At 57.9% G+C, this 20,701-nt stretch overlaps 1 protein-coding gene across 4 annotated transcripts in view; it reads right to left on the bottom strand.

Moving 5' to 3' along the window:
* Positions 1-689: 689 nt before the first annotated feature.
* Positions 690-20,701, bottom strand: part of CAMK2A (calcium/calmodulin dependent protein kinase II alpha) — a 37,041-nt gene continuing 17,029 nt past the window's right edge. Inside the window, exons 7-19 of one of the 4 annotated variants that reach the window (XM_029998066.1) lie at positions 20,471-20,573; positions 19,826-19,909; positions 19,126-19,220; positions 18,575-18,697; positions 17,701-17,784; positions 16,273-16,315; positions 14,389-14,429; positions 10,087-10,119; positions 8,947-8,995; positions 7,549-7,624; positions 6,621-6,715; positions 6,005-6,242; positions 690-5,792 (exon numbers count right to left, since the gene is read on the bottom strand). In XM_029998066.1, coding sequence (XP_029853926.1) covers positions 6,010-6,242; positions 6,621-6,715; positions 7,549-7,624; positions 8,947-8,995; positions 10,087-10,119; positions 14,389-14,429; positions 16,273-16,315; positions 17,701-17,784; positions 18,575-18,697; positions 19,126-19,220; positions 19,826-19,909; positions 20,471-20,573 — 1,059 coding nt within the window. In that variant the 3' untranslated portion in view covers positions 690-5,792; positions 6,005-6,009. The remainder of the gene's footprint in view (positions 5,793-6,004; positions 6,243-6,620; positions 6,716-7,548; positions 7,625-8,946; positions 8,996-10,086; positions 10,120-14,388; positions 14,430-16,272; positions 16,316-17,700; positions 17,785-18,574; positions 18,698-19,125; positions 19,221-19,825; positions 19,910-20,470; positions 20,574-20,701) is intronic. The other 3 variants (XM_029998067.1, XM_029998070.1, XM_029998068.1) reach the window with 3 other exon arrangements.

Genomic DNA, 20,701 nt, shown 5'->3' with positions numbered 1-20,701 from the left:
ACAGGAGCGGTCTGCTGCTGACACCTGCTGGGGCCGCGGCACATCGCAGGGCGAGCTGGGGGGGGTGGGGGGGGGGGACACCCGCTCCCGCACCCCAACGGGGGCACCCCCGGCGAGCAGCGGGACCGCGGCTGGGACTGGGGTGTGCGGGGCAGGGACAGGGACCGTCGCAGCCCGTCCCCAGCCCCCCCCCCCCCCAAAGTACCAGCCTGCCTGCCCGGGCAAAGCCCGGCAGCTGCCCCTGCGAGCCCCCCCAAACCCATCCTGGGCTCGGCTGAGGGGGGGGGGGGGGTCTGTGCCCCTGCAGCACCAGCTCCCCCCCCCCCCCCCCCCCCCAAACTCCTCTCGCTGCCCGGTGGGCGAGGGTGACAGCTCGGCCCCCACCTCCCGGCGGCTCATGGGGTCTCGCAGAGCCCTCTCCCCGGGGAAAGGGGCAGGTTGGGGTGAGCCAGGCGTGGGGGTGACATCGAGCCCCGGGCTCTCCCGGGGACGCTGGTGGCCAGGGGCAGGCAGTGCCCAGGGTCCCGGCATCCCGCAGGCAGGAGGAAGGCATCTGCTGCCTGCAGCCGCCGGCCAAGGCTTGGTCCCAGCCTCGACGCTTTCGAGGACAGGAGCGTGGTGACAGGGGGACAAGGCGGTGGCAGACGGTCTGAGTCACTGCAGTGACGGAGAATCATCCGTTTCCATGCTCAGAAGTTAGTAGCTATTTATTGCACTTGAACACCAAGAATAAAACTGACACTCGCCCTCCCTCCCGCACCCACCCCGCTCCCGGTCCCCCCGCCGCCCTCCCCAAATAGAACATCCGATTTGAGCAGTGATCATTCTGTTCATAGCCACAGGTTCCAAAAAAACAAAGGAAAAGGAAACAAAACCAATCCCTCCCCCCCATCAAGCTCCCGCTGAATCCAACACGGTCACACTGCTCGACAGTTCGAGTGCACTTACAAAAAGATAAGAGAAAGGCTTCAGCTGCAACTGTACGGACTGACAGACACGAGGGGACAGGCAGCTACCCCTCCCCGGGGCCTGATTTTTTGTTATGTGACAAAGCTTGGTATACTTTTAATTACAATATATTTTTTTGTGATCATCTTAAATAAATATTTCCATAGAGATTTCCTGTAAGTATATATTTTTTTATATATATATAATATATAAGAGAGATCTCATTTTTTTCTTAAACCACTGTTAACATATTTTCCCTGCTTGTCCAAAAAATGTTACAAAAGCCCTAAAATTGTGCAACAGTTAGAAAAAAGGGACAACAACCCAAAGAAGGAAGGAGCCGCTCGACACAGCCCCCTCCACCGCCCTCTCTCCCATTCCCTGTCAACCTGCAGGTGGCAAGGACATTCAGCCAAGGGGCAGGGAGCCGGTGGGTGGCCTTTGGGGGACAGATGGCAGAGGGGCCACCAGCCCCTCCTCTGATGTTCCCACAGCCTGTTCACGTCTGGATTTCCCTGTCTGGTACGGATGGGCTGGGACCTGCACCTTTGGAAACAGGTAACGGCGAGTAACAGCGAGGTCTCTTCCCTGCCGGATGGTTGTTGCATCAAGAGAGTGGTGTACACCATGAGATGTGTCCTGCGATGGGGAAGAAGGGTTAGCCCGGCTCCTGGGATGATCAGAGGAGATGATTATGGGATCTCCTGCTGACAGACACCTCTTGGTCCATGGGTCTCTATGGCTGCCCTCTCAGACGCAGCATTGCTGTTTGGTGGTCCTCCCCAGCGATCCTGCCATGGGCTGCAGAGCAGACCGTGAGCTCAAAGCGGGACCAGATGCCTGGTGCTACCTGCTCCAACCTCTGGAGCTCCATGGGGGCATAAACTCATGGAGGGCAAAGGGAGGGGAGGCAGGTTTGGAGTCAGACAGGGGTTCGGTGCCTGGCAGAGGGGGCATTTACTCGGGGTGGGGGGAAAAGACAGCTCTCCCGGCTGTGCCTGGCCGCAACAAGGAGCAGAGCACCCGCTCCTCTAGCAAAGAACAGAGGCCCAGGAATGGCGTCTTCTTCTTCCAGAGCGGACGCACCAGCAAGACCTGAGAAATTATGATGTTGCAGCTGGACCCTGAAGGGAAAACAGGCGACTCCCAAGTCCACCCGTGGAGCTGGGAGTCCGAGACCACCACAGCAAGTGCTTCCACTCGGATATCCCCTGTGGTCTGCGAGAGGTGGAAGAGATGATCAGTTTGGAGGACTTTTGAGTTTGCTTTGACCCAGACAGCCAGACTACCAGGTGAGTCAGGCTCTGTCTGTATGAGAAAATGAAATGTGCCGCAGCCTGATCTCCAGCCTTGAGGCCAACGGGGACAGGAGGTCTGTGGTGGTAAACTCCATCCCAACAAGGTGGCCTTGTCCATATTGCTTATTAGGAACATGCCCTGGACCTTGTCATCCCCAGAACCACGGCGGGATTGTTGGGGCGATGACAGTTAGCATATGCCAGGGACGGTGCCAACAGCTTAAAAGTACAGATGTAATGGCAGTATCCCTGGGTCTGTGAGCCAAAGAAGGTGGTGGCAGTTGATGATTATTTTTTTCAGTTTTCCTGCGAGTTTAAGAGAAATCAGGAAATGTGAAGGAAGACAGAGACAGAAGCTGTTCACCATGGCTACTGAAAGAAAGGGTGGTTGTATATCAGTGCTTGCTCAGAGATGCTCTGGGGATACAGGAACCTGCTCTGGAGAAGCAGGGCGAGGTGGGGAAGAGAAACCAGGCAGAACAGACCCCTAAAGTGCAGGTGCTTAATGCTGCCAGCGTGGGCAGGTTGGGAAGTTGGGTCTTCCTTGGTCAGGCTTCAGCTTGACTGGAAGACTAGAAGGAGTTGAAAACCCAGACTCTGCTTCCCTTGGAAAGGATCGGGAGCATTTTAGGTGTTGCAAGGACCTCCAGCTGCCTCCAGAGGAACCTGTCCCTGGAGAGATGAAACCTCAAAGAGGAAAAACCACCTCCAGGAAGACACCTCAAAGCCTTCCTGGAAACCAAGATGTTCCTCCCTAGCGGTGACTGCCCAAAGTGGGCTCTCAGTGAAAGGAGATTGTATCTACCCCAGCATCTCATCCGTCATCCTCAGCAAACCCCACTGCACCCCCTGTCCCAGTCCTTTCTCCAGTAGCAGCTGCTGGAGCAGCTTCACCCTCACAGCCCACCCGAGGTCCACAGCTATCAGCAGCTCCAAAACCAGGCTGAAATGGCATCTGCCCCATAGCCCCCGTGCAGAACCCTGCCATGACCTCCTCCTTCCTCATCCATCTCATACCAATCCCCCAAAATACTCTTGACACCCAGAGAGCCTGGGCATCAAGATGTGGATAAGACACTCACTGTGGCTGGCTTCAGAGCCAGCTCCGGAGAGGGAGAGAGAGAGAACTGTGAAAGAGCTGAGTCCTTCCTTTAAAAATGAAAAAAACTTCAGCACTACGTAACTACAGGAAGAAAAACAGATCTGTAAAAACACCCAAACTCTACTTTAAAAGCTAATCCTCTCCTTGCATGGATTTCCCTGTTTGGGGCCATCTCCTGCAAGCCAACGCAGCTCCACAGTCAAACAGCACAGGTCCACCAAGGGCATGGGGATGCACATTTGCTCCGTGGAGCACCTGTGTGATTTGCCCCCAAAAAGGCACCTCCTACACACATTGCCAGCAACCATCGCACTGCCGGCACAGCGGGACACACCGAAACACCTCTCAGGGCCTGTTCATGCCCCAGCAGTTTCGATTTCTTCCCCTCCATCCAGTGGGAAAATATTTTTGCAGTCTGCAAGGATACGGCTGCATTTCACACGGCAGCCATCCCTGCCTCGACAGAGAGCAAAGCATTCAAAACCACAGAAAAGGCAAAATACACGCTCAGAATTTACATGGAGAAAACATTTCCTTTTTTTTTTTTTTTATGTCCAAAACAAGCGTTTTTTTGTTCATTTCTTTGTTTTTCAACACACACACCGTCTAGAAAGTTAAACGCCATGCAGATGAAGAGAGTGCAGCTAGAAAGTCCCCCGGGGCAGCAGCGCTGCAGGAGTCTCACGTCAACGAGCAAAGAGGTTCCAGTCGGAAAAAAGAGAACAAGAAACAGAAGAACTGCCGGAAAAATACCCACTCTCGGACCTCTACCTGACGGCAAAGAGGCGAGACCAAAATTCACCTTCCCGGCCATGTCTTCTGTCCTGAAAGCCACGTCCCGGTGGCTCCCCAAGAGCCACCGCCTGGGTTTGCCCTGCAGGAAGACCCGTGGGGTGCGGGAAGGCGCCCCGGGGAGGGGGGTTTCCCTGGAGGGGGGTGCCCCGGGGAGGTGGGTGCCTTCGCCAGCCCGGTGCTGTGGGACGGGATGGGATGAGCCGCCACGGCGTGGGGTGGGGGCTGGCAGCCGCAGGACCCCTGGTAGGAGCACCATGGCGGCGCAACCCCTCTCCAAATGTAAATGCAACAAATAACAGCAACCCCCGAAAATCCCCCCCACCCTCCCTGCCCTAAACAGTTGAATGTTTCTAGTTATTACATAAAGATCCATTTCAGCAAATACTCAAAATCAAGTTACGAAATACACGGTAGGTTATTTTCTTTTCCCTATAAAAAGGCATGCGCTCAAAGTAGAAGACAGCTAAAGGCTTGTTCGTTTTCTTCAAAGCACGACCAGATTCTGCAGAGTTTTGTTACTTTATAAAGCTTGCATTCCTCGTCGTCGCTGGAAGGAGTCACGTGGGCGATGGAGGTTTGCACCCTGAATCGGTGGCCAGCTCAGCCGTCCCAGTCCCAGCCTGGGAGCCGGGCACGGGGGAGCGCGGGGTGCTGCATGCGAGGGGCAGGGGTGGGTGCTGGGGTAAAGGATCCCGGTTGGGCGGCGGGTGGGGAGGAGGGCACGGGGAGCGACGCTACCGCCACGGCACGGCTGGGAGAGCCCCGGCTCCCGGCTGTGCCGACGTGGTGCCAGGGAGCGGTCGCCTTTCTCCTCCTCTCTTCTCCCGGCTTCGCCAGTCCCTGCTCCAGAGGGAGAAGGGAGGACGGAGGGAGAGCATCCCTCTCCGCACGGCAGCCGCCCGGAGCCAGGGCGCAAACCTACTCGCTCTCCTGGGCAGGAGCCAGCCTACGCTCCTGGGAAGGGAAAATAAACAGATAGCCTTTACTCACCCATCCGAACGCTGCCCTCCTCACCCGGGGGGGCTGCGTGGAATATGGACTTTGCAAAAGGTTTAAATCGCGGTTCCCCGGCCGAGGCTGCCGGGAAGCGGGAGCTTGGGTCGGGAGCAGGCGGGAGCCACGGTGACAGATGGGGACCTCAATAGCAGCAAAGCAAAATCCACTGGCGCGCAGAGAGGGTATGGCACAGGATGGCTCAAAACTGTCCCCCTGCCCTCCTCTTCCTCGGGGGGCTCCCAGCAGAGGTGGGGATGGAGGCGGATGATGAGTCCGAGCCCAGTTCAGGAGACATGCTAGGTAGTGGGGGGTCCCACCAACGCCAGGCAGCCGAGGGGGGAGGCCTTTACCCCGGCACGTGTCATCTCACCGGCCAGATGCTCGGGTTTAGGTTCGTGGTTTCTGTTTTCATGGTTCATGCAGAGGAAGGGGGCCCAGCGCCACAGCCCCAGCGGGGTGGGGGGGTTCGATGGGATGCTTGCGCGGCGCCGGCAGGGCCATTGCATGTGCGCGGTGAGAAGCGAGGGGTTATTCCAGCGGGAACCAAGCAGCAGAGCCAACAGCCAAAGTCCCATAGGTGAAGATGTCGGAGGGGGGTCTCCCCTTGGTAGTCAGTCAGTGACAAACCCGACACGGGCAGGACCACGCTTCAGCTGCAAAACACACACCAGGAAGAGAGGGAGTTTGCTTCGACCATCCCTTTGGCAGAGCATCCCTCTCCCCATCGCCATCTCACGGCGGTCGGCCATCTCCTCCCCACCGCGGATCCTCGGGGTAGGATCCCAGCCCCTCTGCAGCCTCAACGCCGCAAGCAGCCCGCGCCGTGCCCTCCCTGCCCCCCCGTGCCCCGTCCCTGGAGCCTCACAGGGCTTACTGCGGTAGGACAGAGGGTGCGCCGGATCTGTGGAAGTGGACGATTTGCCATTTGCCATCCCGGCGGTGCCAGATGCGGGTCTCCTCGGACTGGGCGGTGCGGGGGATCCCTCCCGCGTCCACGTACTGTGTGATGCGGATGTAGGCGATGCAGGCGGACTCGTCTCCCATCAGGTGGATGTGGGGGTTCAGGATCGTCGTGTGCACGGGCTTGCTGTTCCGGGACCACACTGGAGAGGGGACAAGTACAAGTGGCTTCAGGCAGGGGAAGGAGTTTGGGTGGCTCTTGCCCAGGGCAGCAGCAAAGGTGGGAAGGGGAGATGCTTGGGTTAGGCTCTCTGCTTGGAGGGGCTGAGTAAATGCTGCACAGGTGGGTTCAGGATGGGTCCACCCAGAAAGCAGCTAACCAAACAACTCCTCTGCATACAGCACGGCCCCAGTTGACCTAACGGGCTTGATTCACCTCCTGCTGGGATCTTCCAGATCAGCCAGAGATGCTCCCAAAGCCACCCTTACCCTCCTCTCTCCAGCAAGCTGATGGAGGTCAAGACACAGCCAGGCCCATGGGTGGTGGGAAGGGTCCCTCGGGAGGCAAGGGGGCTGCTTACGGTTTTCGAAGTAGAATCGGTGGAAATCCAGGCCTTCCACAAGGTTGCCCAGAGCCTCAGGCTCGAAGGCAGTCATCCCAGGGTCACACATCTTCCTGGGGAGGTGGGAAAGGGAGAGAAAAGGGAGAGGTTATCTCACTGTTTCTGGCATGAGAGCCTGCAAAACCCAAATGGCTCGTGCTCGGGATGACTTCCTCAGCCTGAGACCAAGCAGCCTCCGTACCAGCAAGTAATTCAAGCAGAAATCTGACCTCATCCCTGCACTCGGCATGAAGCCCACCTCACCTCGCCTCCAGCCCACTGACTACAGCCGGGACCCCAACAAGGCAGGGTGAATTCTCCATCAGTCACCATCTCCAATTAAACCTCCCAAAACACTGCCATCTTCTTTGTAAGAAAGAAAAACAGCAGGGAAAAACTCATATTCTCTGCTCTGTATCAAAGTATCCCTGCTGCAATTCTCTGAGGCAGGGATGAAGACCTGCACTCGCTCAGACACGCTAATTAAATAGGCCTTGGACACAGAAGAAGTGTACTCTGAAAAGCATCAGCTCAGCGAGTAGAAAGCAGTTACGCGTCCAAGCAGCCTGTGGCAATCTGGATATAATGGATACCATGGATGCAATGTTCCTTCTTCCACCATAAATCACATTTACAGTTATTCATCTTTCTGCAAACCAGAAAATGGGCTCATCCATGATAATAAGACCAGAGAGATGTGGTCAGCTTAGTGTGAGAGAAGCATCAGGTTTGGAAACTGATCTCCCCTGCTTCTCTTGGATGGTCTCCATGCCCTACCACCATGTCAACCTGGTCACCCTGCCCTGGGCAGCAGTAAAACCTCCCGGGCTGTGTTGTCACAGTGAGAGCACCCGCTCCGGGAGGCTGAGCCCCCACCTCAGCCCAAACCCGCGCTAGGCACACTCACGTGTAGGACTCAAAGTCGCCATTGCTTATTGCTTCGATCAGCTGCTCTGTGACTTTAATGATTTCTTGCTTCCGTACTGTTGGTTTAAAGAGAAAAAGAAAATAAAACGAGAAAACAAACCAGAAGTGCTGGTGTTGCAATATCGGTGAGATATCTTTTTCTCATTAGAAACAGACCACAGGACATTGGGGGATGTTGGAAACTGTCCAGGGAAAAAGTAGGAGAGTGACTTGGGAGAGAGATGTGGGGAAGGGCTCTTCACCCCTGGAGAGGAAAGACCTCCAATGTCAGGGCAAAACTGAAAACCCCTGTATTTTCCTAAAGAGCAAAAAGCTTAATCACCGAGTGGTGAGCTGCCCTCGGTCCAAAAGTTGGCACAGACCAGTCATGGCTGCAAAGCCTTGCCAATCTGGAACCTTCTACCCTGTGAACTCACAGCAGGGGCCAGCCAGGGCAAGCTGGACCAAGGATGCTCCCACTTCCCTCCGAGATGGGAGGAGAAGGTCTCAGCTGGGAGGAGGGCAGGTGGGTGATGTGGGCAGCCACCCCAGGAGACACGAGGAGGGACCCTGTGAAGGGCACGGCACCGTGCAGCTGCTGTCAGGGACCCTGGGCGCTGCCAGCTCAGCTGGGAAGGGACTGGGCTGCAAGAGCTGGTTTGGCCCCCCAGGATGCAGGAGGAGCTGTCAGAGGTAACCCTGGGCTTATTAATGAGGCTCTGCTTCAAATGCAAATCAGCGTCATGCTTGACTTAATTTTTTTTTTTTTTTTTTTTGTATTATGGCTACTGAAAGGAGAGGGAGCACGTTCCTGAGAGTTGTTCAGAAAGGAGGAGAGGGATCCCCACCACTTCCCGAGCACCGCCTGCCTCCGCGTCCGCTCTCGGGGAGCTCTTCCCCAGGAGAACAAGTGTCCCACTAACTCTCACGTCAGGCCAAAGTTCATCTTGCTCTGTGCTGAGATTGCTTCGTCGAGAGACTTTACAAATTAGCACCAATAAATTATTCCCTGGGTTATTCTTAGAAAGCTGGCTCTGGCAGGCGGGCGGGAGGGAGGCAGGGATTTCCCCTGGAGGCTTTTCCCAAAGGGCCATTTATTTTGGAGGAGCGGGCAGCTGGGCGGCTATCCCTGCAGATTTCTGCCATAACCATGCCTGCTGTCAGGGAACATCCCTGGTTTTGGGAGCCCCCCCTCCTCACCAGCAGTGCCCCAGCCGCTCATGGCAGCGACCCAGCAGTGAAACCACCTAAGGAGTTAAAGCGATTTCTGAAGGGCCCTGAGGCATCTCTATGGTGGTGGGTTTCGCAGTAGCCAATATCTCATTGGGGTGGCCAGACTAAGGACCCCAGGGCACCCCTCCAGAACAGCCTGCCCGTCCCTGGGTGCCCCCGCCGGTACCTTTGGTGTCTTCATCCTCGATGGTGGTGTTGGTGCTCTCCGACGATTCCTGAGCAAAGAACAGAAAGGACAGATGGGACGGTGAGAGGGGTCTTCGCCCCACGCCAGACGGAGCTCGTGTGTTCGACAGCCCCCCGAGTCCGACCCCACAGCACTCGACTGTGCCAACGGACAGAAACCAAGGAAAACGCCAGCAGGTCCAACCCGTCCTCAACCACAGCTCTAGGGCAGCACTGGCAGAGCCCTCCCTGACCTCCACTCCTTGTAGCCAAGGGCACAAGAGCTGGGCTGTGGAGGGTCTCGTAGGAACGGCGCTGCCTTTCCTACCGACACCTGTGGGGATAGAGACGGGGCAGGTCCGGGGGGGGGTTTGGTGGGTTCCTAGGAGCATTGCCGGAGGGGCAGGGAGAGGGGCTGTGCGGGGGTGGAAGACACCATGTTGACTGTACGATAAAGAGAGAGATGTACAAATTCACAGCGAGGAGGAGCTGGGATGAGAAAGAGGGGACTGTGCAGGAGTGAGAGAGACCACACTGACCGCAGAGTAGGGAGAGAAATGTACAATAAAACAGAGTGCTTCCAAGACCCACATGGACCACCGAAGGCTGAGACACAGCTCTTTCAAGAAACAGCTGAGCACTACACAGATTTGGGGGGGGAGGGGGGTACTGACCCCCCGTCTCTCTGCAGGAGCCCCATCAAGGCGACTCTGCTAGCGGAGCTAGAGCAATGGCTCTGCTAGCTCTTCCCAGCAGAGCCTTGCTTATGTATTACCCATAATACCCCGATGTAGGTTGGCAAGGTGTCCCATGACCATACAGTCCCCGCAGAGGCATGGAAGGTGTTTCTCCAAGGCTCCTTGGACCGATGCAGCCTGCAGACCTGAGTCAGGAGAACTGGGAGAAACGGCATGAGAACCCATCAGCAAGAACCAGGGCTGGCTTCCCACCAGCTGGTGGCCAGCAAGTGCCTGCACCAACCCTGTTAATGGGGTTTGTGGGTGATACGGCTTTGAGGATGTTCCCTCCAACCCCGGTGTCCCTTCTTCCCTACCCCGAGGTAACTTCCAAAAACGGGGGAAGCTGGAACATGTGGAGAGGCCCAGCAATATCGGCATTGAGGAAGACGAAGGACACTCACCATTAACTGAACGCTGGAACTGGACTTTCTTTTCTGGAAAAACAAGGAGAAGAGATGGAACAGGAAGAGACACAGAGTGAGAAAGGCAGAGAGCGGCATGTGAGAGGCAGCAGCTCCTGAGCCACCCTTCGTGGTCCTCGTGGAGGGGCAAACGAAAGGCGCAGGGGGGCAACCTGGTGCTTCTGTAGGGACACGCTGCTGGCTGCGGTGCTGGTGGTGCTATGCCAGCTCCCTCCCCACCTTCCTGCTGGTACCTTTCTCTCCTGACCTGCCACAATCTCTGGCGTTGCTCATCCCAAGGACCTGACTAGTCCAAAAGAGAGTCCTCTAGGAGTCAATGACCACTCTGGTGGCTTTGTGACCAGGCCAGCAAGCTCACAGGAACAGGAGCGGGACGCTGGAAAGCTAAGGCAGCTCCACCATCTGTACAGCCCTGCGCCCGGTGTGAATGCCGTACTGATATTTACAGACTCTGGAGCCGTTCTGGGTGCATCTGCCCATGTTGCTGACTAGTATGGAGATGGTCGGTTAGCTTTGGACCTAGACCAGTTAGAAGCTGGCTGGTTTAAAGCCAGCATGGCTACTGCTACTTGACCCCACAAGGCAGGCACACGGTGTGGGAAGCTGTCCTGAGTGCAGCTCCAGTACTTTAAATCAGGACAAGTCTCCTCCAAAGAGAAGGCCTTACACATGCACATATTATCTCCATCCTTGGCCACTGCCATCAGGCTTTAAGGCTTTTGGGTTGGATGACCCCATAGCCACATTTCTTTCTGCAATCCCAAACTACTTCTGGACTCTCCTTCCTTGCTGTGCTCTGCTCCCCGCCTCCATCTTTAATCTAGCCAGGAGCCAGGGGGATGTGCACGCTGGCCTCATGCCCTTTCTCCACCTCCAGCTCCCAGGGGATGAATCACAGCGGGTGACAGGGAACACCAGTGTGCAGGAATCAGAAGCTGCCGTGCCAAATAACAAAGCGTTTTACCAACATATTTAACAAGGCACCAGTTCTGCCTGCCCCGCAGAGGGAAAAGCAGCACACACAGTGCAAATCTCTTGGAAAAGTCCATCGAGTGACCCATTAGGGAACGTGGGTGGGCTGCAGTGTAAAAACTGCTGATATCCATTCCCCCTCATTGCTCCTTTCACATCCTAACTGGCTCCCACCAGCGTTGTCACTGAGTTTTCCCCTCTGCTGGTGCAGGTCTCCCCTCCCTCGCTAGGTCCTACATTAATCCTTGCCCCTCCTTCACCGAAACAACAGATGTCCTAAAGGGCAGAGTGAGCTGTGGTATTTCGGAAAGAACCTCATGGGAAACGGAGCCACAAGAGTTGGGCTGTCTGCAAGGAAGGGCTGACAGCTTCTGCTACCCAAGCACATGAGACGGGGCAGTAAACTGCAGAAATTTCAGACGCAACAGAATGCAACACAAAGCAGTGACCGCGTCAAGTCTGGACATACAGTAACAGGATGCAACACGGGGCAGTGAGCTCATTAATTTAGGACGGGACAGGATGCGACATGGGGCAGTGATTTCATTAGTTTACAATGTGACGAGATGTGACACTACACAGGGCAGTGAAGGTATCATAGCTGCTGGGACCAGGAGACCTCCCACAGACCCTAGAGCAGGGCTCAAAGGGGATTTTTGGTCCCGTGAATGCTTTTAGTAGGGGAGGAACCTCCTCAGCAGGGTGAGTTTCAAGCCCCCTGAGCCTGGGCTAGCACCATCCTGGTGCTGGAGGGCTGTGCGGGCAGGCTGGAGGGCAGCACCAGCTACCTGCTGCCTACGTGCGTAGCTTTGGGCAGGGACAGCAGGGGTAGCTGCCTGGTCTCATGGGGACTGTCAGTCCAGCAGGCTTCTCCAAATGGGACCCAACTCTTCTGACAATGAACCACACCGCGTGGCCTGACTTACAGCCCTGCTCTGAGCAGGCAGGACCATTCCCTTCCCACCTTCCCACCCACCCAAAGCAGGTTTCCACGTTCCTGCCTCACTTTTCCAGCAAGATGGAAAGAGATGAATGCCATCCAGCGATGCCCTGGCACCTGCCACCGGCCCACAGTGGCCATTAAAGCTTTGCCCAGAGCACCCAGCCTCCCTGTGCCCCTGTGGGGGGGGTTACACTGCAAGTTCCCCTGCACTGAGCAGGGGAACGAGAGGTGGGAATGGTAACGCTGAAGGTGGCCAACACAAGCACCCTGTTGGGAATGAGCTCACCTCTACTTTGTCTTCCCCTCCTCTACCTTCCTGGCCGTCTAGCCAGGCTGTCTTGCCTCCACTTGTTGGAAAGGGGGCAATAAAAAAGCAAACTCATTCTCCAGAGCTTGTGCACCCTCTTGAGCTGAGTGTTGGCTGGTAGACTGCACTCAGGGTGAAGCCTCACTCGCTGCTCCCCGCTCACCAGTGAAGGGCTGAGGACTAGGGATACAAACCAGCCTCTCTCATCCTGCTCTTAACCAGACCCTCTTTGCTGAATTTCAGCAATGGGCCAGAAGGCTGCTTACCCAAACTAGCTATTTTGCTACAACAGCAAGTGCCCCTCTTCCCAGGATAATGTCCGCCCTCAAACCTATTTTGAAGACCAAGAGGGAGCATCCTTAGCAAGTTGGGCTGGCAAATGGTCTTCTACCACCACACCATCCCTGCAGTGCTAGACATGAAATTCAAGGCCGTCCCTTTCAGCTGGAAAATTAGATTCAGGACTGTGCCTGATGAAGCCCCTCCATCCTCCAATCTCTCCTTTTACAGCTTAAAAATGCATCTCCTGATTGCTCTCACTTGTGCTCCAGCAAGTCATGCCAAGTCAGCTCTACCTGTGGTGTCACTTCTCAGGTGACTCCCAGAAGCAGCTGGGACCTCAGAGCAGCAGAGGACAGGCCAGCAGTGGCTGGCAGATCGGTTGCTGTGAATCCTATGGGACCTGTCCCCTCTGTGCCAGCACTGTTGTCCAAAACTAGCAATCCTGTCCTGGAAGCCACGTGATATTCACGTGACACCACAGCCCATAGCAACGTCCTCTCATAGCAATGCAGGCCATCAGCTTCATGTTGCAGAATAACGCTGCATGGCCAGAACGGTCTTTTGTGGAGCTGAGCCCAGATTTGGAGGGTTGCGCATGGCCTCAAGCCTTGCAGGCTTGTCCCAGGCGCTGGGTCTGGAAGGAGCGGGAGAAAAATAAGCCATCCCCAGACCTCTGGCTCCACTGCCCATTTGGACAGAGGAAGGAAGAAGCTAGCTGAGGGCTCTGCTCTTCCAAAACCCTGTGCCCCTCACAGCCCAACAGCTGAGTCCCTACGAACGGGCCAGAGGAAGAAGAGCAGCCGTGCTGCAGTCAGGTCCCCAAAGCTCTGCCTGACACCTCGCGCCTTGCCCCGTGATGGGGGATGTGATCACACCAGCTCTCCCCTGCTGAGCGACTGGTTGTATTCATGAGGGGAACAGGTAAGGAGAGAAAGACCCTTACATGGGCCATTCCTTCCTGCAGGAGTTTGACAGAGCTCGCTAACCACTGCTAACCAACAAATCTCCGTGTCATCAGAAGTTGCTCGGCAGCAGGATTTTGCTGCCTTCAGGAGGCACCTTGTCCTGGAGAAGGGCTGTAGCCCTACCTCGGAGAGTCCGGTGAACCCGAGGGCTCTGCAGCCCAAGAAACAAGGTCCTCCAAGCACCAGCTTCTTTTTAGAGCATCACCAAGCCATTTGCTCTGTCAAATATCACCAAGTTCATTTCCTCCGTCTGCACTGGACACAGGGGGCCAGCACGGCTGCCGAGAGAGCTAAAGGCACCCATGTGCCACCCAGCAGCACGCTAACCCTTGGGGATGGGGCAGGAGCTGGGGGATGAGCCCAGCCCCACCAGCCACAGCGGGACGCATGCTGGGGCGAGCAGGAGATGCAGCCGTCCATCTCGCCGGACGGCTGCTGCCCGGCTGAAGCCGCGGCTCCGGGCTGCAAAACTGCCTCCCCCTGTCCCCTCTCCTGGTCCAGCCTCTCCTCCTCGCTGGGGGCAGCAAGGGGCGAGCGCGTTTCGCCGGCAATGAAACGGTAGCGAATTCCCCCCACGCGCCCCTCCAGCACCAGCCTGCTCCCCTCGCTCACCACCCTGCAAAGCCTCCTGTGCGCTGCCTGTCCCGGCAGGAGCCAAGCCGGTGGCACGGGGACGCATTGGGACAGCCGGGCCAACAGCTGCCCTTTAAAGCACAGCGTGTCACGGGGACCGCCAGCACAGCACGGAGACCCCCACTGCCACCCCAGCAGCGGAGGGGCAGGTGGGAGAGGGCGGCAGGGAGGGGGCTTACCTTCACGCCGTCATTCTTCTTGTTGCCACCGCTTTTGCCTCCTGGAGAGAGGAGGAAGGAGGTTAGGAGAGCCAGGCAGGGCACCAAGACCAGGAGGCCGAGGATCAGCAGCATGGTGCCGGGCGGCGGAGAGGCGAGACCCCGCGGGACCGGCTGGTGGGTTTTGTCCTCTCTCCGGCAACCCCCGGTGCCACCCCCGGGAACTCAGGGGCGAGCTTGCCGGCACCGTCCCGTCCTGCCCCAGCAGCTCTCAGCCGGGGGCATGACCCATCTCCTAAAGTCACGCCGAGTCCTCGGAGCGGCTCGGAGGGGGCCGGCGGGGCCGTCCGGCAGCGGGCAGGCTCCGGCCGGCGGGTGCCGGCGACCGAGGACGGCGCAGCGCGGTGGAATGGGCTGCCCGCCTGCCGCCCTCTAATTTTAGCCCCATGCTGCCGGGATCATGTGCTGCCGGCCCGCCGGCCCGACAGCTGCAGCCCACATTTTGACGATGATGAAAAGCAGACGCCTTCCCCAGTGCCCACCTACTGCTGCCGGTACTGCCCCAGCCCCCCGGGCTGTGCGAGACGCCCCGAAACCCTCTGCACCCCCGGACCAGGGTGGGATTGATGGGGCTCAGACCCACGCGGGACCCCATCACCCATCGGCCCCGCCACGCTCCCGGGCAGGGGGGACCGGCGAGCCCCTGGGCTGTGCGTGGGACGGGCAGAGCTACGAGAGATGCTTTTGAATTTCCTGCCCTTTGATGCTTCGCGTCCGCCGCGTCTCCCGGCGCGGGGCCTGACACCGGATCCCCCCAGCTGCTGGACTCCTCCAGCCGCGCCGCACGCCGCCCACAAGTGCTAAATGTGTCAGCACGATCCCCCCACGACAAATGCAGATACCAACCCCGGCCACGGCCCTCTCCCCCGGCACCTGGCTGGGCCAGCAGCCCCCATCTCCCCCCTGCCCACCTGCTACACCTGACTCCCGGGGCGCCTCGGCGAAGCACCCCGAAACACCCGTCTAACACCAAACGGCTGCCACCAGCCCGCTCAGCCGGCGTGCTGGGCTTGGCTGGCTTGTCCCACCACTGCAGCACCTCTGCCGGGGCCATCCCCAGCGCCGCGGAGGGCTGGAGGTGACGGTGAGCGGATGAGCTCTGCAGTCACCCCGGCTCCTTTTTGGTTCCGTGCCTGGGAATCGCCGGGACCTGCTGATCCCTGCCTGTGAAATCCCAGCTGCAAGGCTTGCTCCGAGGCAGCAGGGTGTCCCCGGAGGGGACAGCTCTCCGCAAGGACGTTGCGGCAGGAGAGCTTGTGGCCGCACCGAGACCTCTCCCAGTGCACAGGCTGGGCTGCTGGGCTCTGTCCCTGCTCCTCTGCCTCTGTGCAGCCCTCGGGATGGAGGGAGGCAGGAGAAGAGCGGGGGGCCCTGCAGGATTAGAGCCCTCCTGCCCAGGGAGAGACTCGAGGGACCCTGCTGCCATATGGCTGCAGTGGCACCCAGGGACCTTTCCGACACTTTCCCGGTGCAGAGGATGCTCTCCCTGAGCCACAAACATCTCCAGGAGGACACAAAGCCAGCTGCCTTGAGACGTGGCAGCCCCCAGCACCCGCATCCCCACCCCAGCACAAGCCAGATGGTTGGGCGCATCTAAACCCCCAAAACCTAAACCTCTGGGAACTGCTGTGCCTCAGCCAGACACCTTTTCTCTTGCATCCCAAGCCAGCAAGGTGCCAGGTGACACCCAAAACAACCACCCAATGCCACGCATCCCCAAAGGCACCAGGCTGCAACCTCAGCCCCCCTGTGACACCCGAGGCAAAGCTGGCTCTCCATGGACCCTGCGGGTTTGCCCTGGGCACCCTGTAAGACAAGGAGATGAGCCCCGGAGACGGCACCTACCGGAGAAGTTCCTGGTGGCCAGCATGGTGGTGAGGATGGCTCCCTGAAAGACACAGAAGGCAGAAGGAAAAGGCGTGCTGGGCCCCGGCCCCCCGCACCCCTGCCGCTCCCCCCAGCCCTGGGGGAGGAAAGTCCTGCTTGTCACCTGTCCCCCAGCCACCTCGCTGGAAGGAAACTGGCCCACGGGCTGATATTCCCCTCCTGCCATCAAAAGCAGCCCTCGGTACCCGACTCCGTATCCCCAGCGCCAGGGCGTTGGGTTGCATCCTCCAAAACTGCCTTCTCTCCAAGATTAAAGGGATATTAAATATCCCCCGGGTGCATTTTGGTCTCGTTCTACCCTGCCCTAGATGTAGCATGACTCCACTGACCGGAGCCAGCAGCTGGCGGCAAGGGGAGCCACCGGGAGCGGAACCGGATTTAATTGCAATTAAAGCCGTGCCAGCTAAGAGCAGCGGGGTAGGGATTTTTCATGGGAGCCACGCAAAGATCACCACCACAAAATAACATTCATAAAGATGCTTCCCCTTTTCCAGCTGACTCTACTAACTAGTTGTTCAGTGTATAATGAGATTACTTCGGACTAATTGCTTACAGTAATGGATTACTATTTTGAAGTGTATGCCTGAACTAATTTGATTACTTGTCTAGCTGAAAAGTAATAATAGTTTATAGCCAGTTTCTTTTCTTGATAATCTTGTTAGTGGCCTGCAGCTGTACTGCTCTGTGCCACGTCGCATTCAGGCCTGGAGCGCTGATGGCTCTGACGGTGGCACAGATCAGCGCTGTCCCATTCTGTGTCTCCGGCTCTGGAGGAGGCATTGCAATTTCCAGAGCCCATTCCCAGTGCCGTGCTGCCGGTTGAGGCTGAGCAGCGGCCAGGAGATGGGTGCTTCAGGGAGGTGCTCCAGCTTGACAGTGAAGCCTGGGGAGATGGTGATTCCAGAGGGGGTCCAGGCTGCGGCACGCAGCAGCATCCGAGAAGGGAAAGCCTGTGGGGCTGCTGGTGTGGGTGAGCCAGAGCTTTTTGCCTGTCTATGGATCACTTTGTTTCCTTGGCTGCAAAGTGGCTTGGTCATTAGGCAAAGGGGTCTCACTGTGCCTCTCGGATCCATGTCCTGCCCCAAGGAGGAGCTCTGTCGACACTGACTCCAGTGGGAAAGTCCTCACCCCAGTGTCCAGGGCAGCTGTGTCACTCGCTGCTTTCCTTCACCATGGCTTTCCTCTAATCACTTGGGAACCCCAGCCAGATGCAGCCTCCACCCCACTCGGTCTCTCTTCCCTTCTTCACAGTGGGGATCCCCAAATGTCCGTCACCCCCACACCACTGACCCAGAGCCACCACCCTGTCCTTTCCCACACGAGGAACAAACCCACCAATGACCTGATTACGCATTTTGCAGTCAGCTTGGAGAGTACGAGAGTTACCTTCAGCTTCCTCCGGGCATTGAACTTCTTCAGACAGTCCACCGTCTCCTGCCTGTGCATGCATGATGCCACGGTGGCACGGTGCTGGGAGGAGAGAGACCCAGCTCAGAGCGGGCGCCGAGGGGCAGGGGGTCCCCCAGCCCCGCTCTCACACGCATGCACACACGTGCGGTCTCCTGCGGCCGAGGCACGGGCCAGAGCTGCCTGCAGCAGCAGCAGCAGCAAATAAAACTTTAATAGGCAGCGGGAGATCGCAGCTCCGGAGTCAGCAGGATCTGCTCTGGCAGTGGGGGGGGTGGGTTGCACGGAGAGCTGGCTGCCCCCTGAGTTAACCCCTCGGCTGACCGGCCACGTTTAGCAGTGTGCTCAGGGTTTGCACGTGGTATGGGGTCCCAGGGTTAAGCCTCTGGACTCCTCCTGCCTTTAGGAGCTGATTCAGAGTGAGAACCGGCAGCTGGAGCAGCGGGGTGCAGCAAGGCGGGCGGGGGGATTGCTGCTGGAGTGTATGGATGGATAAACATGAGCCTGCTCCCACCACCCCTGAGGAAAGGCCCCCCCCCAGCGCAGCGTGACTCCAAAAAACCAGCCTGTCCCCACCAGGGCTGGGGACATGTGTCCCTCCCATCACCAGCTCCCCTAGGACATGCTGTTTGCCTTCACACTCTGGGCTTTTCTCTGCTGTAAAGCCTCAGGGAAAAAAAGGCGGCTCTGAGAGCACTGGGAGGAACCATGCCAGGAAACCATCTTCCCAAGATGGAGAAAAGAGCTGGACAGCAAGGTTGATAACACATGCTCACCAGTGAGATGTTCCCCCCTTGCGAACCCCCACATCTCTAGACCTTCAACCCCAACTAGTGAGTGCCACCAAACTCACCGATATCCAGGGGTGCTTCAGAGCCTCCGCTGCCGTGATGCGCTTGGACGGGTTTATGGTCAACATCTTGTTGATGAGATCTTTCGCTTCGGGAGTGACTGTGTCCCACTCAGGGGAGGGGAACTGCCAAAGCAAAGGGACCAGGGTGAGAGACTGCAGGGAGCAACAGAAGGGCCAGAAGCCCCTTTGCAATTGGGGTGGTTCTCCTGCAACCCTTTGCTCCTGCCCATGGGACAGGGACAGACATACTACTGGAGAGACAGTAGCAACTGGAAAGAGCTGCCAGCTGGAAAACTGGAGAGCAGGGACGGAGGGAGAAAGGTGGAAGGCCCAGGACAAGACCTATCTGTCCTGCAAAGTGGACCTGAAACATGCCAGCGTGTGCACCTGGGCATGGCCGCTTGGCCAACCCTCTGTGACCAGAGCAAAGAAACTTGCTCCTGTCTGTCTGAATTTGTCCTGGTTGCCCTTCTGGAGCAACAGACTGCAAGGCAGGGACAGCAGGAGAGAGGGGAGACCATGAAAGGGGGGAGTAAGACAAACCCACTCACATCATAAGCCCCAGCCTTGATCTGCTGGTAGAGTCGGTGCTGGTCTTCATCCCAAAAGGGTGGGTACCCAACCAGCAGGATGTAGAGGATGACGCCTGCCCAGGAGAGAAGTGGGATCAGTGGGTGAGAGTTCATTGCTGGAGGTATGAGCAGACCCAACCTGGGGACTGGCCGAACTCAAGCAGAGAAACTGAGAAATTAGGGAAACGGGAGGATTTGCTCCCTGATTAAAAAGCAAAAGGCTCTTTGGTGGGCCCAGCTCCATGCTGATGTGCTCAGCAGCTGGGGAGATACATGGCTCTGGCAGCCACCATACACAGCCTCAAGCCAGGTGCCCCATCGTGGCATCATGCCTCCTCCCCATCGTGGGTGGAAGAAGGCTCCCCTATGGCTGCAGCTGCGTGGAGGCATTGCCTGACTCCACCAGCACCGCAGGGCAAAAGAGTCGCCATCTCCCCCGCTTGGGGGATTTGTGTGCATAGCAAGGGGGCTGATCCTTCAGAGAAGGGTGCCACTGGACTGGGAAAGGGTGCTGCTCTTGGGACAGCCCAAGGTAATGTGCCACCTCTTGGCTAAATCCTCCAACCCGACCTCCCTGAGACATGTCTAGCAATGGCCACTCAGGATGGATGAACAGCCTCCCTCATCCCACGCAACCCAGCCCAGGCGCTCCTGGCATTTCAGCTCCAGTCTGACTTACCGCAAGCCCACAGGTCCACGGCTTTGCCGTAGGGATCCTTCCGGAGCACCTCGGGGGAGAGATATCCCGGGGTGCCAGCAAAACCTGGGACAGACAGCCCGTCACACACTGCCGGCAGGCAGCCCCCATCCCCACACAGCTCACCAGCAGTGCCTGGTGCCCGGTCGAGCCGGGAGCCCTGGCACATGCCGAGCCAGCGGGACAGGCACCCTCCCTCCAGAAACCTCTGTGACTCCCGAGAGCAGAGCAGACCGCGGCTTTCTGCCAGTGGCACCAGCCAAACCCCAGGATGGTGCAGAAGGCTGGAGTGCTCTGACGTGCACCTCCAGCACTCGGAGGAGGCTTTCCTCCTCCAGGGTCTGCCCCTGTTGCCGGCTTGTCCAGCTCACCAGGACATCTTGGTGACTCACCGAGTCCCCGTGGAGCTGTTTGCCTGTGCCCTGGATCAATACTGGGCTGTTTCCAGGGGCACAGTTGGAGCCATCAACCTCCTCATCCACTGTGCCTGCTAAGCTGGTGCTGCCGGGATGCTCCCATAACCTGGGGTTCAGGTTCCTGGGGATGTGTGTCCCTCCTGGAGCCCCCCCTGACCAAACACACCCATGAGGGCTGGAGGATGCCCCAACTCGGGCCAGTCCTACTCACCAAACCACGCTTGCTGGTCCCCCTCCACCTCGATGGCAAGGCCGAAGTCAGCCAGCTTGACAGCGGCACCCTTCAGCTTGGATGCCAGCAGCAGGTTCTCGGGCTGCAGGACGAGACAGGGGTTGGAGAGGAGCGAAAGCCCCACGGGGGCTTTGTCGTTGCGGGGTGGTGGGGACTTCCCAGCACAGCACAGAGGAAGGTCAGGGCTCTGGATGTGCTCCCCAGCTGCTT

This window comes from Aquila chrysaetos, chromosome 22 (assembly GCF_900496995.4).
Source record: "Aquila chrysaetos chrysaetos chromosome 22, bAquChr1.4, whole genome shotgun sequence".
In the NCBI taxonomy this organism is placed as follows: Eukaryota; Metazoa; Chordata; class Aves; order Accipitriformes; family Accipitridae; genus Aquila; species Aquila chrysaetos.
This window is presented reverse-complemented; position numbering and strand designations above follow the sequence as displayed.